We start from the raw sequence: 15,444 nt of genomic DNA on the forward strand, positions 1-15,444 counted from the left end.
TAACCCCTAGTGTTTTTATGATACTTGCTCTAACCCCTAGCGTTTTTATGATACTTGCTCTAACCCCTAGCGTTTTTATGATATTACTCTAACCCCTGGCGTTTGTAACATGGTTCCTCTAACCCCTAGCGTTTTTATGATACTTGCTCTAACCCCTAGCGTTTTTATGATACTTGCTCTAACCCCTAGCGTTTTTATGATACTTCCTCTAACCCCTAGTGTTTTTATGATACTTCCTCTAACCCCTAGTGTTTTTATGATACTTGCTCTAACCACTAGCGTATTTATGATATTACTCTAGTCCCTAGCGTTTTTATGATACTTATTCTAACCCCTAGCGTTTTTATGATACTTGCTCTAACCCCTAGCGTTTGTAACATGGTTCCTCTAACCCCTAGCGTTTTTATGATACTTGCTCTAACCCCTAGTGTTTTTATGATACTTACTCTAACCCCTAGCGTTTTTATGATACTTGCTCTAACCCCTAGCGTTTTTATGATACTTGCTCTAACCCCTTGCGTTTGTAACATGGTTCCTCTAACCCCTAGCGTTTTTATGATACTTGCTCTAACCCCTAGCGTTTTTATGATACTTGCTCTAACCCCTAGCGTTTTTATGATACTTGCTCTAACCCCTAGCGTTTTTATGATACTTGCTCTAACCCCTAGCGTTTTTATGATACTTGCTCTAACCCCTAGCGTTTTTATGATACTTGCTCTAACCCCTAGCGTTTTTATGATACTAACTCTAACCCCTAGCGTTTTTATGATATTACTCTAACCCATAGCGTTTTTATAATACTTCCTCTAACCCCTAGCGTTTTTATGATACTTGCTCTAACCCCTAGTGTTTTTATGATACTTGCTCTAACCCCTAGCGTTTTTATGATACTTGCTCTAACCCCTAGTGTTTTTATGATACTACCTTTAACCCCTAGTGTTTTTATGATACTTGCTCTAACCCTCAAGCTTTTTTAGGCTGATTGTGTACATCCAAAACGAAGAGTCGGAAAAGGAAGACAAACTCGCCCGATGGGACGAGGCAAAGAATCGATCATTGTCGCTTATTGATGAGTGTCGGAAGAAGTTGGACAAACTCAAGAAATCCCGAGACCCGACGACATCGGAAGAAGTTGTCAAGCAGATGGTTAAAGCACAGGTAGACATTGTGAAGTAAACGTTAACTATTTAGTCACGTGAATATCAACCCTTTGTACTTATTTTTAAATAAAAGATTATCTGACATGGTAAATTTGAAGTATATCTGACCATGGTAAATTTGGAGATTATCTGACCAAGGTAAATTGGGAGATTATCTGACTTTGGTACATTTGGCGATTATCTGACTATGGTAAATTTGGTCCGAATCCAAGGGACATCGAACTCAACTCGAGTTACCAGGGAATTTGAGTTTAAACTAACGGGAAATCCGTTAAATTCGAGTTCATGTAAACTTGAACACCGAGTTGAAATTATCGGGGATAGTTCAAGTTTGAGTTATTGTGTTCCTACTGTTATTGACTAATTCTGCCACAGGAAGCCCGGACTGCTATACACAATTACCACCGATTATGTTAATTTTTTTCACGTGGTGTTTTCCAGGAGTGTTCTGCGGAGGTATCTGCTGTCTTCCCCGAAATTCAGTCGACATATGACCATGGCAACAAGCTGATGGCGGACGAGTCACTGAATGACGACGATAGAGACCGCGTCCAGTCAGACATGGAGACGATCGGCGACAAGCTTCGACAACTGCAGGCAGATATCGATAAAGAAAGGGCAAGGTAATCATAATTATCATCACCATCATGGTCATCGTCATCATGACTAACACCATCACCACCACCACCAGCAACATCATCACCACCACCACCAGCAACACCATCACCACCACCACCAGCAACACCAACATCATCACCACCACCACCGCCACCACAACCACCATCACCATCACCATCACCATCACCATCACCATCACCATCACCATCACCATCGCCATCGCCATCGCCATCGCCATCGCCATCGCCATCGCCATCGCCATCGCCATCACCATCACCATCATCATCTCATCATCATCATCATCATCACCATCATCATCATCATCATCATCATCATCATCATCATTATCATCATCATCATCATCATCATCATCATCATCATCATCATCATCATCATCATCACCACCACCATCATCATCATCATCATCATTATCACCGCCATCATCATCACACCAATAACAACATGATAATAATGATAATCACCACATTCATAATCCACACTAGCATCCGTAAAATATAAGACATCACCAAGTTCGCTATCATCTTAATAATTATATTTAAAAGTCACCACTAATATTCTTTTGAATTGATTTATAAGACTTCTTTTGTCGGATACTTCTGCCCTCTAGTAAACTTTTATTTATTTTTTGTCTTCTAGTAGCTTTATTGTTTAAAATCTTTCCTACTTGTGTGTGATAGCAAATTCTTGTTCTTTATTGTTTTTGTCTCTTCCGTTTTTGTCTATTTCGACAATTACCTATTGTTTGTAACATAATCAAGTTTACAAAAATCCTCCCCGGGGAGCTTCTAAATGAGTGGAAAACTATGCGAACTATTTATTCTACTTGTGCATACAAGAGCGCAGTCTATTGACTATCGTCTATCTAGCAAGAGAATACTAGGACCAAAAGAACACACGGTAAAGTACAGCGACAAGTACTGGGGTCTTATCTGATTTATTGAATTCGATTTATTGAATTTCGTCTTCAAAGTTGTGCTTAATTTGTTGTTGAATAATTTGATCTATTAGCGGGTCCTTTTCCTGTACAGAATGCCATAAGTTATCGCGTTATTGCAGCTGGCAATGTTATGTTCAGTGGACATCGAGTATTTTTATTGGTAGCAAGGCAGCAGTAGACTTTGGTCCTATACGATACGAGGAGGGCGGAATATATCTTTCGTTTATATAATCGATATATAATCAAATTTATCGTTTTCTTTCGATTAATCTCCAAATAATACAACAATTTCAAATTAATATTTTGGAATACTATTTTATTAGTTCTCGGGTTCTGTATTATGATCATCTCATTTAATTCTAATTAATGATTGTTATTGCTTTTCACTCGATAATACCGAGGCTATAACCTGAATAATAGTCTAGTACTTTATGGGGGGGTGTGAATAGGTTCGCGGATCGGCGGATTCGGCCCCGAAATGCTCACGGATCACGGATTTTGTTGATTATTTCAGCGGATTGACGGATTTTGGAAATACGGCGGATCACGGATCTGTTGACAATTTGGGTACGGATTTCGGATTTTGACTGCTTTGACGGTCGAATTTCGGATTTTAAATGAATTTCAATCGATGCTATTGTTTATCACTCAAACCATGCGAATCTAAAAATATCTGCGGATCCACGGATTTGCCCCGAAAATGTTGCGGATCGGCGGATTTACATACCCCTATTCACCCCCCCCCCCCCCCATTTATGGAAACTTGTTCTTAAATTCCATATTTTTGTTAACAGATTCGAGGCGCTTTTCAAAACTCTGGAAAAACAAGAAAAGGAAAGGGCGATGAAAGACAAACTTGCCAAGTGGGATGACTGTACTCGCAAACTACGCAATTTACTCGCGAAATTTGAAGCCAAGCTAAGTGACATAAAGGATTTGGGGACCCCACAAGACATCAAAGAAATTGAAGACCGAGTCGAACAGACTTCGGTAAGTTTATGGTTGAACAAGCACAATAACCACAGTTTGTAGTTAAATTAAAATACTATTTTTAGCTCAGGATTTTATGCTATAAGTTTCGGCCAGTAATGCTAAATTATTATATTTTCTTGTTTTTAGTTAATGGTTTAAAACTAAAAATTATGTAGCCTTTTTTTTTTAAATTAACTCTCATGCCTGTTAACCCATGGCGTACATGGCTGTATATTTATCTGAAATTGATTTCCCCGTCCGGTAGAGCTGTTAGTCATTCTCTGGACTTTGGCTCACTTTTCCAAGTCTTGCTTATTTATTTTTTTAGATCTTGTATTGCTAAACCGGCCACGCGCGCGCGTTGGGAGAGTCGCGTTCACTAAATCTCTTTGCATCCACAAAAATATCATACTCAAAAGGATTCTTCTAGCTTTCGGCTGATGAATATGCAATTATTATTATTTTTTTTTTTTGTAAAGCAAAAAAATAAGTAATCAATAAATAAACCCAGACTATTTTTGATTTATACACTCTTCGAGTTTTTTGTGAATTTCCGTATTTTATATTTTAGATAATTTATAGAAGGCGGCTTAGATGTCAAAAGTTAAAAACATTTATTTACGATTAACGTATGCTCCCGACAATTTACTGAAGACTTGTTTCCGTAAAATCGCACACGACCGCAGGGTTAATTTCCATATCATCGTACACGATCGCAGGGAGAGATACCATATAATCGTACACGATCGCAGGGTGAATTTCCATATAATCGTACACGATCGCAGTGTGAATTTCCATATAATCGTACCCTATCGCAGGGTGAATATCCATATAATCGCAAACGATCGCACGGGGAATTTTCATATAATCGTACACGATCGCAGGGTGAATTTCCATATAATCGCATACGATCGCCTGCGATCCAGGGTGATCACTTGGAAACCAGTCCTTACAGTCAGTAAAAAATGTACGACTGGAAAGAACACGGATGGAATGGGGCAAACTAAAATAAATATTCCCAATGTATCATTTTAAGCGCACAAATTGACTTTAAATACAAAAATTTTAAGAAATATTTTCATTTGGCTCTGTGTTTGGTACGCATGAATAAGTGATAAGCGAGCAAAAAAGAAAAAAAAAAGAAAAGAAAGAAAGAAAAGTGATTTTTATTTTAGTTTTCTAAAATTATATGTAAGATATTTTGATAAGCAAATATTTACCAAAACGACAAACAAGAAGGATCCCTTGGTTCTCCCAGACCATGCACCTACATGAATGCACCCCTCTGAGCCCCTCCCTGGCCACACCCCTACAGTGATACACTTAACCGAACCCTTACCCGATCACGCCCTTACAGGGATACACCCCTCTGAACCCGTCCTTGTTCTATAGACTCTCTCGGAGGACATTGTCGCTGCGATCCCAGAAATCCAATCGGGCTACGAGTACGGAAACACATTACTGGAAGACAATGACCTTAGCGACCAGGCCAAGGACAAAGTCGAGCGTGAGATGAATGAGACTGGGGATGGGTTTAAAAAGCTTAAGGCGGAGCTGGACGCAGAACATCAAAGGTTAGCTTCGTAGTGCCCTTATAACAATTGTACGCACATGTGCGTGTCACGAAAAAACATTCTATAAGATTCGTAAATTAGTTCATTCTTTAAACCTATGGCTCGTGTCATGAGTGGGTCTCGTTCCAAATTTTTCTATTGCCCCATTTCGTTATTTCTGTTTGCTGTAACCATTTCGCTGCCAAATAAAGATCATACTCAACAAAGATTTTGCGCGCATGCGTAGACTTGAGGGCTTGCTTGACGAGAAGCAGAGTGACCACGACTCCAAGCTTGAGCGATGGGCCCTGGAGCGAGCGAAACTCAAGGGACTCCTCGAGAAGGGCCGCAAGAAGACTGAACACATCAAGGCTGAAAAGCTACCAGATACACGTGAAGAGACGGAGCGACAGCTGAAAAACATAGAGGTGATACCAACTAGACATATCAGCTAATGGTTATATCAGCTAGTGGTTATATCAGCTAGTGGTTATTTCAGCTAGTGGTTATATCAGCTAGTGGTTATATCAGCTAATGGTTTTATCAGCTAATGGTTATATCAGCTAGTGGTTATATCAGCTAGTGGTAATATCAGCTAATGGTTATATCAGCTAGTGGTTATATCAGCTAGTGGTTATATCAGCTAGTGGTTATATCAGCTAATGGTTTTATCAGCTAATGGTTATATCAGATAATGTTTATATCAGCTAGTGGTTATATCAGCTAATGGTTATATCAGCTAATGGTTATATCTGCTAATGGTTATATCAGCTAGTGGTTATATCAGCTAGTGGTAATATCAGCTAGTTGTTATATTAGCTAATGGTTATATCAGCTAATGGTTATATCAGCTAATGGTTATACCAGCTAGTGGTTATATCAGCTAGTGGTAATATCAGCTAATGGTTATATCAGCTAGTGGTTATATCAGCTAGTGGTTATATCAGCTAGTGGTTATATCAGCTAATGGTTTTATCAGCTAATGGTTATATCAGATAATGTTTATATCAGCTAGTGGTTATATCAGCTAATGGTTATATCAGCTAATGGTTATATCTGCTAATGGTTATATCAGCTAGTGGTTATATCAGCTAATGGTTATATCAGCTAGTGGTTATATCAGCTAGTGGTTATATCAGCTAATGGTTATATCAGCTAATGGTTATATCAGCTAGTGGTTATATCAGCTAGTGCTAATATCAGCTAATGGTTATATCAGCTAGTGGTTATATTAGCTAGTGGTTATATCAGCTAATGGTTTTATCAGCTAATGGTTTTATCAGCTAATGGTTTTATCAGCTAATGGTAATATTAGCTAATGGTTTTATCAGCTAATGGTAATATTAGCTAATGGTTTTATCAGCTAGTGGTTATATTAGCTAATGGTAATATTAGCTAATGGTTATACCAGCTAGTGGTTATATCAGCTAATGGTTATACCAGCTAGTGGTTATATCAGCTAATGGTTATATCAGCTAGTGGTTATATCAGCTAATGGTTTTATCAGCTAATGGTTTTATCAGCTAATGGTAATATTAGCTAATGGTTTTATCAGCTAATGGTAATATTAGCTAATGGTTTTATCAGCTAGTGGTTATATTAGCTAATGGTTATATCAGCTAATGGTTATATCAGCTAATGGTTATACCAGCTAGTGGTTATATCGCTTAATAGTTATATCAGATAAACAACTTGCGAGATACAAGAAAAACGACGCAATAACCATCATGGGGGTTGGATATTGTCATCATTACAGCAGCGTTATCCTTGTACTGGAAATATCCAAAAGTGGAGTTTTCGGGTTTTTTTTTTTTTTTTTACTTTTCCGTGCCCTTTTTGCCCTCGTGCTAAAATAGAGTTGTTGTTTTTGGTATGTAAATTTTTCTTTTTCGGTAATAGGACTTCCAGGAGGAGATGATGGAAGAGTTTCCAGGAGTCAAAGCGAGCGTGGATTATGGTAACAGTCTTCTTGACGAAAGCGGGCTCACGGAGGACGAAAAAGACGTCATCGAGCGAGAGGTGGATGGGATTGGGAACGACTTCCGGAAGATGAAAGAGGAAGTTCAAGAACATTACGAGAAGTAAGAGGAGATAGATCGTTATTCAGGTTGAAATTCTACAAGATATTTTATCGCGAACAATCTGTTATGTTTTAACAGTTTGATCGTGTGTGAAATATGTTTTCAAGATGTTGCGTGCGCATCCAAAATGCCACAGACTGGCGGGCCACAGCTGATCTTAAATGGCGTACGAAGTGGAGTTTTCAGATAAAGCTATAAAAAGGCTGTCAGAGTGCTTCTTTCGCGGACTTTTGGAGTCAATTCCCTTTCGTCCGCATGTTGGATCAGCTATGGCCCGCCAAGTTTGTGGCATTTCGGATGCGCGCGCAACATCGTGAAAACGGTCTGTTGACAGAAGGGGTTAATGATCATTTTGATGTATGTATTCCTAGGCTAGAAGACCTTCTAGATGACTTCGAGTCTACAGACGAGGATGAATCTGATCAAGATGAAGAAGATGGAGAAGATGGAGCTAAGGTAATATTGAACTCAGGCGTCAAATATTGATGATAATCACAATTCATTTGTTACAGCTCAACCACTCCACATACCAACTCACACAACTTATACCATACCACATACAACTTATACCATACCACATACAACTTATACCATACCACATACAACTTATACCATACCACATACAACTTATACCATACCACATACAACTTATACCATACCACATACAACTTATACCATACCACATACAACTTATACCATACCACATACAACTTATACCCTACCACCTGCAACTTATACCATACCACATACAACTCCGCCACTGTTATCGATTCTTTATCGCCCTTGACTTGTGTACACCGATAATTTCCACGTCGTGAAATTGCAAGGAGCTCGTAAACTTGCGTTTTTGCTTGCCGCCATCAGAGACCTAGACCCAGTTTCCCTCTCTCTTGCCCTAGGCTCTTTATGACCTAAAAACCTTAAAACTACAGCCATTAGTATATTACCCCTGCGACTTTGGTTAAATTGCAGGAAATTGTCGTTTGAATTTAAAAATGTGATCTCCTGATAAAAACACTGGGTATATATGTTAGCCTAAAGGTTTGGTTACAGCTCTTTCTTGTGCACAATAAACGTCTGTCTTTCTGTTTAAGCCCATAAAGATGGAGGTTGTTGAAAGCGCCCCGATCGACGAGTACTTAATACGGCTTGAAGATGTCACGCCGGAGGAAAGGTAGCAATTCTCGATCATTCTCCTCCTCCACCTCCTTCTTCTCATCCTCATCATCATCATCATCACCACCACCACCACCTTCATCATCAGCAACATCATCGTCGTCGTCGCCGTCATCATTATCATCATCGTCGTCGTCGTCGTCGTTATCATCATCATCATCATCATCATCATCGTCATCACCATCGCAACCACCACCACCATCTTTATCATAATAATAATCATCATCATCATCACTACAATCATCACCACCACCAACATTATCATCATCGTCATCATCATCAACACATAAAAATCACGAGAACCACCATCATCATTACCAGTACAATTATTTTATTATTAGCTTTTTTTATGATCATTGGCGGATCACGTGACTTATTGTAATTCAGACGTAAAGCGGAAGTAAATGAGAAGCGTGACCACTGGCAGCAGTTGCGTGACAACTTACGCTCTCTATTGGATAAACTGCGCAATCAGCTTGACAAATCACAAGACGAGGACCCGAAAACAGGACGTGACGTGCGCAGGCAGATTCACGAGGCAAAGGTAGGTTATCACAGAATTACTTTATAGAATTCGCTTTACATCTCATTTCAAACACAGCCATGTTTACCATATAAAGTGCAAGTACTCTGTTTCATAGGGGACATATTTATTCAACTGACCGATGGAAATTGAAATTTCACACTTGGTATTTTCTTTTATTACAACATGTGGCGGCTGACGGAGACTCTTTCAGTCCGTTTCAACTTGGCGCCCTGTCGAAAACTCACTAGTGATGATGACATCACTAGTGATATGCATCCCTTTTTAAGGGGATGACACAGCTCAACGACGTTATTTAGAGTCCACGGGGGTTACTTATTTAGCGGACCATTTTTTCTTTTCCCTTTATTTGACCCAGTTGAGTGGGGCGAACTCACAGAAACCTCCCCTTGGCTACAGACTTGGCCTTTAATGCCCTATCCCTGATAAGTCATCCTGCGTTGATGGCCCTTCCCCCTTGATGGCCCTTTCCCCCCTTGATGGCCCTTTTCCCCCCTTGATGGCCCTTTCCCCCCTTGATGACCCTTTCCCCCCATTGATGACCCTTTCCCCCCTTGATGGCCCATTCCCCCCTTGATGGCCCATTCCCCCCTTGATGGCCCTTTCCCCCCTTGATGACCCTTTCCCCCCTTGATGGCCCTTTCCCCCCTTGATGGCCCTTTCCCCCCTTGATGACCCTTTCCCCCCCTTGATGACCCTTTCCCCCTTGATGGCCCTTTCCCCCCTTGATGGCCCTTTCCCCCCTTGATGGCCCTTTCCCCCCTTGATGGCCCTTTCCCCCCTTGATGGCCCTTTCCCCCCTTGATGACCCTTTCCCCCCTTGATGACCCTTTCCCCCCTTGATGGCCCTTTCCCCCCTTGATGACCCTTTCCCCCCTTGATGCCCTTTCCCCCCTTGATGACCCTTTCCCCCCTTGATGGCCCATTCCCCCCTTGATGCCCTTTCCCCCCTTGATGACCCTTCCACCCCTTGATGGCCCTTTCCCCCTTGATGGCCCTTTCCCCCCTTGATGGCCCTTTCCCCCCTTGATGACCCTTTCCCCCCCTTGATGACCCTTTCCCCCCTTGATGGCCCTTTCTCCCCTTGATGACCCTTTCCCCCCCCTTGATGACCCTTTCCCCCCTTGATGGCCCATTCCCCCCTTGATGGCCCTTTCCCCCCTTGATGACCCTTCCCCCCCTTGATGGCCCTTTCCCCCCTTGCTGGCCCTTTTCCCCCTTGATGGCCCTTTTCCCCCTTGATGACCCTTTCCCCCCTTGATGGCCCTTTCCCCCCTTGATGGCCCTTTCCCCCCTTGATGCCCTTTCCCCCCTTGATGACCCGTCACTCTTCGATATAGTATAAGTATATCTAGTATAATATAATAAATATATAATATTAATACTAATATAGTAAATATCTATTAGTATAAATCCACTTACATACTTCCTCTAAATAAATGACGATTTAAATAATTCTTAGTAATGAATAACTTGAATAACGGCTTTTTCGCTACTCACTATCTATGGCTCAATAATAATAGTATGTGAGTGGATTTATACTATTATCTTATATATGATGCTTATTAATGTATGTATATATTATCTATTTTTCTCATGAAGGACTGTAAGGACGAGCTTTCGTTAGCTGAGCCTGCTATCAAGGAGGTCATCGATCGCGCCAATGAGTTGCTAGATGATGATTACGTCACGGAGTCGGAGAAGGAAGCCATTCGAGTGTACATCTCAACCTTAAGTGTAGAGCTTGCAAACTTGGATAAGAAGGCAGACGAGGAAACCGTGAGGTTTGTTTATGTACAGGGGAACCGTGAAGTTTGTCTATGTACACGGAAATCGTCAGGTTTGTCTAATGTACACGGGAATCGTCAGGTTTGTCTATGTACACGGGAATCGTCAGGTTTGTCTAATGTACACGGGAATCGTCAGGTTTGTCTGTGTACAATGGAACCATTAGGTTTGTTTATGTACAAGGGGTACGTGTAATTTTATTATTCATGTTTAATGGCAAAGCTAATTAAAATAAAATTAATTAAATAAATAAAATGTACATTTCCTTTCTGCTCTCGTTTATTCTGTGGGTTTTTGTTATTCATCGTAGGCTCACAGTTTTGTTGGAACAGATGCCAAAAGATGGAGAAGGCGTGGAGGACCACGTGGTGGACGAGGTAGCAAACCTTGCGAATCAGCGAGTTATTTAACAAATAAATCTTTTTTTTGCGTGCGTCTGTTCTCTAATAGATGCACAGATTACTTCACAGTGTGTCATGAACAAAATAGTATGCAACTAGACGTAATCGAGTTGCGTGACTGTTGTTCATGACACGCTGTGAAGTCATCTGTTCATCTATGAGATGACAGCGCACAAAAAAATGAGATCTATTTGTTTTATACAACAATAAAAATGTTTTCTTTCGTTACAATCTAATTTTGTTGATCGCACGCGCATGCCAAGCCTACGTGTGTCCTCTAAAAGCACACGGACTCTTGACCAATCAGAGCGCGCGATTTACGAGCGTCGTTGTATAAAACATATTAAACTTGCTTCTGGACTATCATGTGCGACTCTTGTATCGATCTATTGTACCGTGTTGATGAGACCTGCTACCTAACTATAGGAATGTTCTTAGACCTTTCTTATTTCTTAGCGTGTTGACCGTGAGCACTGGGAAAGACCTGTGCTGGAGTTCAGGGAACCAAAAGAGAATGCCAGTGTTACCATACAGGTAAATACAGCACGTTGATGATGGTGATGGTGATGGTGGTAGTGATCGTTTTAGTGATGATGATGAGAATTATCATAATTATGATATTGGTAATAGTAATAATGAGAATACTGATAATTCTGATTTTGATGATAATGATGGTGGTAGTGATGGTGTTTGTGGTAGTAATGATTCGCTTACAACCCTGTTGATCGCCATGTTTATTTTTCTTTAAAGCTTAAGCCGAAGGAGCACCATTTCATAATCCGACCCAATGAACCAATACATATGTACATCGATAAGATACGGGATGACCTTACACCGGAAGAAAGGTAAACGTGTAAGCTTTCATCCATAAACAAACAAACTTATGTCAAATTTAACCTCCCAAGAAATGATTAAAGGTGAGGGTTCACTCTTTAGACTGCTGTTTATTGTTTATGACCATAACCATGGAGACAATTCCATCGCTCATGCCTATATTTGGTGGTCACGATAGACACGCTCTTGAACAGAAGAGAAAACTCGACCGCTGGTCAGATTGCCGTGACAGACTCGACAAGCTACGTGACCGCGCAAAGGAAAAATTGGACCGTGTTCGGACTGACGGACCGAGGGATCGACGGCATTTGCACGAGAAAGTCCACGAAGCCAAAGTAAGGATCAACGTTTTTATATCGTCTTAAGAACGTCCCAGAACTTGTTTATTAGGATGAGATATGAACGGCTCGTTCGTCCACATTTTTATGATGCCGTTTCAGAAAATTTCAGGATAATTTCAGGAATCCAAGGGAGGATATTGTGGATCGGTTTTTATAGTAAATCTAAAGTGTGAATGTTTGTGATTTTTTTCCGAACCTGGAGAGGACATATTTTTAATCTTCTCAGTAGATCAGATTTCTTGCCTAAAGAACTAATTGTCCACTAAGACATACCAACTGATCATTATGAGATGACATAAATTACATGGAATTTCTTTTAAGTGATAATCATGTTGTCCACTAAGAAATAGCAAGTAATTATCATGACATGACATGAAACGAGATGGTATGAACTTGATAAACTGATAATCGTGTTTTTATTAAGTGAAAATGGTGTTTATTTTTATGATATTGGTGTTTATTTAGGAATGCGCGGAGGAGATTGAAGATAATGAGCCCGCAGTCGAGGAGGTCATTGAGTTTGCGGATTCTCTGCTAGATGATCCTAATATCGACGAATCAAACAAAGAGCCCATACGCTATTACGTCACTACCTACCAAATGGAGCTAAGGAAAATCCATAGGGATGCCAGAGCCGAGGAAGACCGGTAATCACGCGCTATGAATAATTATTGTTATTTAGCGCTAGACACAGGTGACCATTACAGTTACATGACCGTTACAGACTTTCTCTATCTGCCGTTAAAGACTTTCTCTATCTGTCGTTAAAGACTTCCTCTATCTGTCGTTACAGACTTTCTCTATCTGTCGTTACAGACTTTATCTATCTGTCGTTACAGACTTTCTCTATCTGTCGTTACAGACTTTCACTATCTGTCGTTACAAACTTTCTCTATCTGTCGTTACAAACTTTATCTATCTGTCGTTACAGACTTTCTCTATCTGTCGTTACAGACTTTCTCTATCTGTCGTTACAGACTTTCTCTATCTGTCGTTACAGACTTTCACTATCTGTCGTTAAAGACTTTCTCTATCTGTCGTTACAGACTTTCTCTATCTGTCGTTACAGACTTTCTCTATCTGTCGTTACAGACTTTCTCTATCTCTCTTTACAGACTTCAACATCTGCTTGATGAGAGTGACCCGATACAGACCGAGGAACTTGTGGAGGAAGAGGTAATCATAGCTACATCAGGACAAGCTATAATCTAAACCCGTCTAAAACATGGATAGAATAAAAAAGCCCAAACTGTCGCGATCTCGTACCAGAACAATGAGTACAATACACCAAAAACTGGAAATCGACTCTGCCAAATTTTCGTCTTTAATAAGACTTCTTCAGGGCAGTCTAAAACATGGCATATAGCACGTGTATATATAACGTCTGAACAGGGGTGAACGACACCGAAATATGACATCACATCCATGTATAACTTGACATACATGTATGACGTCACACCCGCATATAATGTCACTTCCGTATATGACGTCACATCCGTATATAACTTCACACCCATAACGTCACGTCCGTATATAAAGTCACCAATCTTTAACGTCACCTCCGTATATGATGTCACGCTCGTATATGACGTCACGTCAGTATATGACGTCACACCCTGTTTCACGTCACAACCACGTATGACGTTATATCCATTATTTCCAGGCTGTTGAGGAGCAGTATTACGAGCGCGATGACTGGATAGACTGGGACCAACTGGAGGAAAAGGAGTAAGTCATCATTTGTATGCACGTGACACAAGCATAGCACAAGAGCGAAATCCTTTGTTAGAAAGCCCTTCTCCTCTTTTCTCAAAACACTGCTCTTGTTAACCGCGGGCTGTATGGGAAGTTATGTATCCGAGAATTTTTAATTCCGTTCATTTCTTCCTGAAAACATTGCTAACTATATGAAGGAATGAAAATAAATGGGTAGAAGTTTAATAACACGATTAATCGAGATCTTGTGTTTTTTAGTGTTGCGTCGCCCAAATCGCCCCGAGTGGATCAAGTTGTTCGTGTACAGGTGAGTCTGTTACAGATATCAGATATCTCAAATATACACTCGTGTTGCATATTGTTTCTATTTCTCTTTCTTCAATGTTTGATTTATGATTTATGCTTTCTCTTAGTTTGCCCCAACAACCACTGACCACTATGTAATGAGGCTTCACGAGGGCATGACGCTAGAAGAAAGGTACGAATCAAATAGCTCACGTGACCACTAGGTTATAATATTACTTATAGCACAATATAGAATCGTCTTGCAAACAGCCCCCTCCCCAAAAAAAGTTATTCCTTGCTAACATTAACAAACTTTTAACTTTGAAGAACTTGCCCTTTTGGCTGCCATCTGTTCTGTTGCGTATTTTATCGTTAAAAGGGAAATGTAACTCGCTCTTAAAGTTTCCTTAAAGGTTTTTTTTTTCATTTTCACCTTATCTCTAACCGCTCTTAAAGTATATCAATCCCTCCCCCCCCTTGAGTAAGTACAAAGCTGCTTTGTCTCCTATTATCTTTATTCTACAAAGGAGTGCTTTTGTCTCTATTCTTCTCGTTCTTTGTGTCGATGTGCGGATATTGTTCATTTGCCCAATCAAATTGCAGCTTGTAAGAGCTGCGTACTGACCCCTTTTAACTGGAACACAAGCCTTCTCTTGAAGTATCTGTATCTTCTCCCCTCCCTTATTTGATCGGATCGCAAGATAGCTCTTGAAGTAATCGAATTCCTCTCCCTATTATTAATCGGGCTGTTTGATATGAACCTGTTAATCCGGCCTTTAGAGCGGAGGCTGAGAGGGCCGAAAAGCGAGCTGACTGGAGGAACTGGCGGGAAAGGCTGGACGACCTGTTAGACCGATTGAGAAGGAAACTTGAGCGTGCCAGACAGGCACCTCACAGCCGACAAGACTGCCTGCACCAAATAGAAGACGCTAAGGTACATGCCCACTCACGTAAAGTCTGAGTATTGCGTAAATTAACTGGCAAAATGCGCTACGCGACTGATGTATTGGCCATTTT

The 15,444-nt window shown here is 40.6% G+C and overlaps 1 protein-coding gene across 3 annotated transcripts in view; it reads left to right on the forward strand.

Moving 5' to 3' along the window:
- Positions 1–15,444, forward strand: part of LOC116618501 (dystrophin) — a 111,480-nt gene that overhangs the window by 26,578 nt on the left and 69,458 nt on the right. For all 3 annotated transcript variants that reach the window (XR_007306459.1, XM_048721549.1, XM_048721550.1), the window contains 20 exons: positions 978–1,158; positions 1,602–1,783; positions 3,531–3,726; positions 5,101–5,282; positions 5,509–5,689; positions 7,161–7,342; positions 7,714–7,798; positions 8,437–8,516; positions 8,906–9,062; positions 10,665–10,846; positions 11,161–11,227; positions 11,708–11,785; positions 12,002–12,096; positions 12,264–12,420; positions 12,892–13,073; positions 13,542–13,602; positions 14,090–14,154; positions 14,401–14,449; positions 14,556–14,620; positions 15,208–15,361. Coding sequence is in view for 2 of the 3 variants with exons in the window: in XM_048721549.1 (XP_048577506.1) it covers positions 978–1,158; positions 1,602–1,783; positions 3,531–3,726; positions 5,101–5,282; positions 5,509–5,689; positions 7,161–7,342; positions 7,714–7,798; positions 8,437–8,516; positions 8,906–9,062; positions 10,665–10,846; positions 11,161–11,227; positions 11,708–11,785; positions 12,002–12,096; positions 12,264–12,420; positions 12,892–13,073; positions 13,542–13,602; positions 14,090–14,154; positions 14,401–14,449; positions 14,556–14,620; positions 15,208–15,361 (2,581 nt within the window). In the remaining variant the exon portion in view is untranslated. The remainder of the gene's footprint in view (positions 1–977; positions 1,159–1,601; positions 1,784–3,530; positions 3,727–5,100; positions 5,283–5,508; positions 5,690–7,160; positions 7,343–7,713; positions 7,799–8,436; positions 8,517–8,905; positions 9,063–10,664; positions 10,847–11,160; positions 11,228–11,707; positions 11,786–12,001; positions 12,097–12,263; positions 12,421–12,891; positions 13,074–13,541; positions 13,603–14,089; positions 14,155–14,400; positions 14,450–14,555; positions 14,621–15,207; positions 15,362–15,444) is intronic.

Source organism: Nematostella vectensis, chromosome 14 (assembly GCF_932526225.1).
Source record: "Nematostella vectensis chromosome 14, jaNemVect1.1, whole genome shotgun sequence".
In the NCBI taxonomy this organism is placed as follows: Eukaryota; Metazoa; Cnidaria; class Anthozoa; order Actiniaria; family Edwardsiidae; genus Nematostella; species Nematostella vectensis.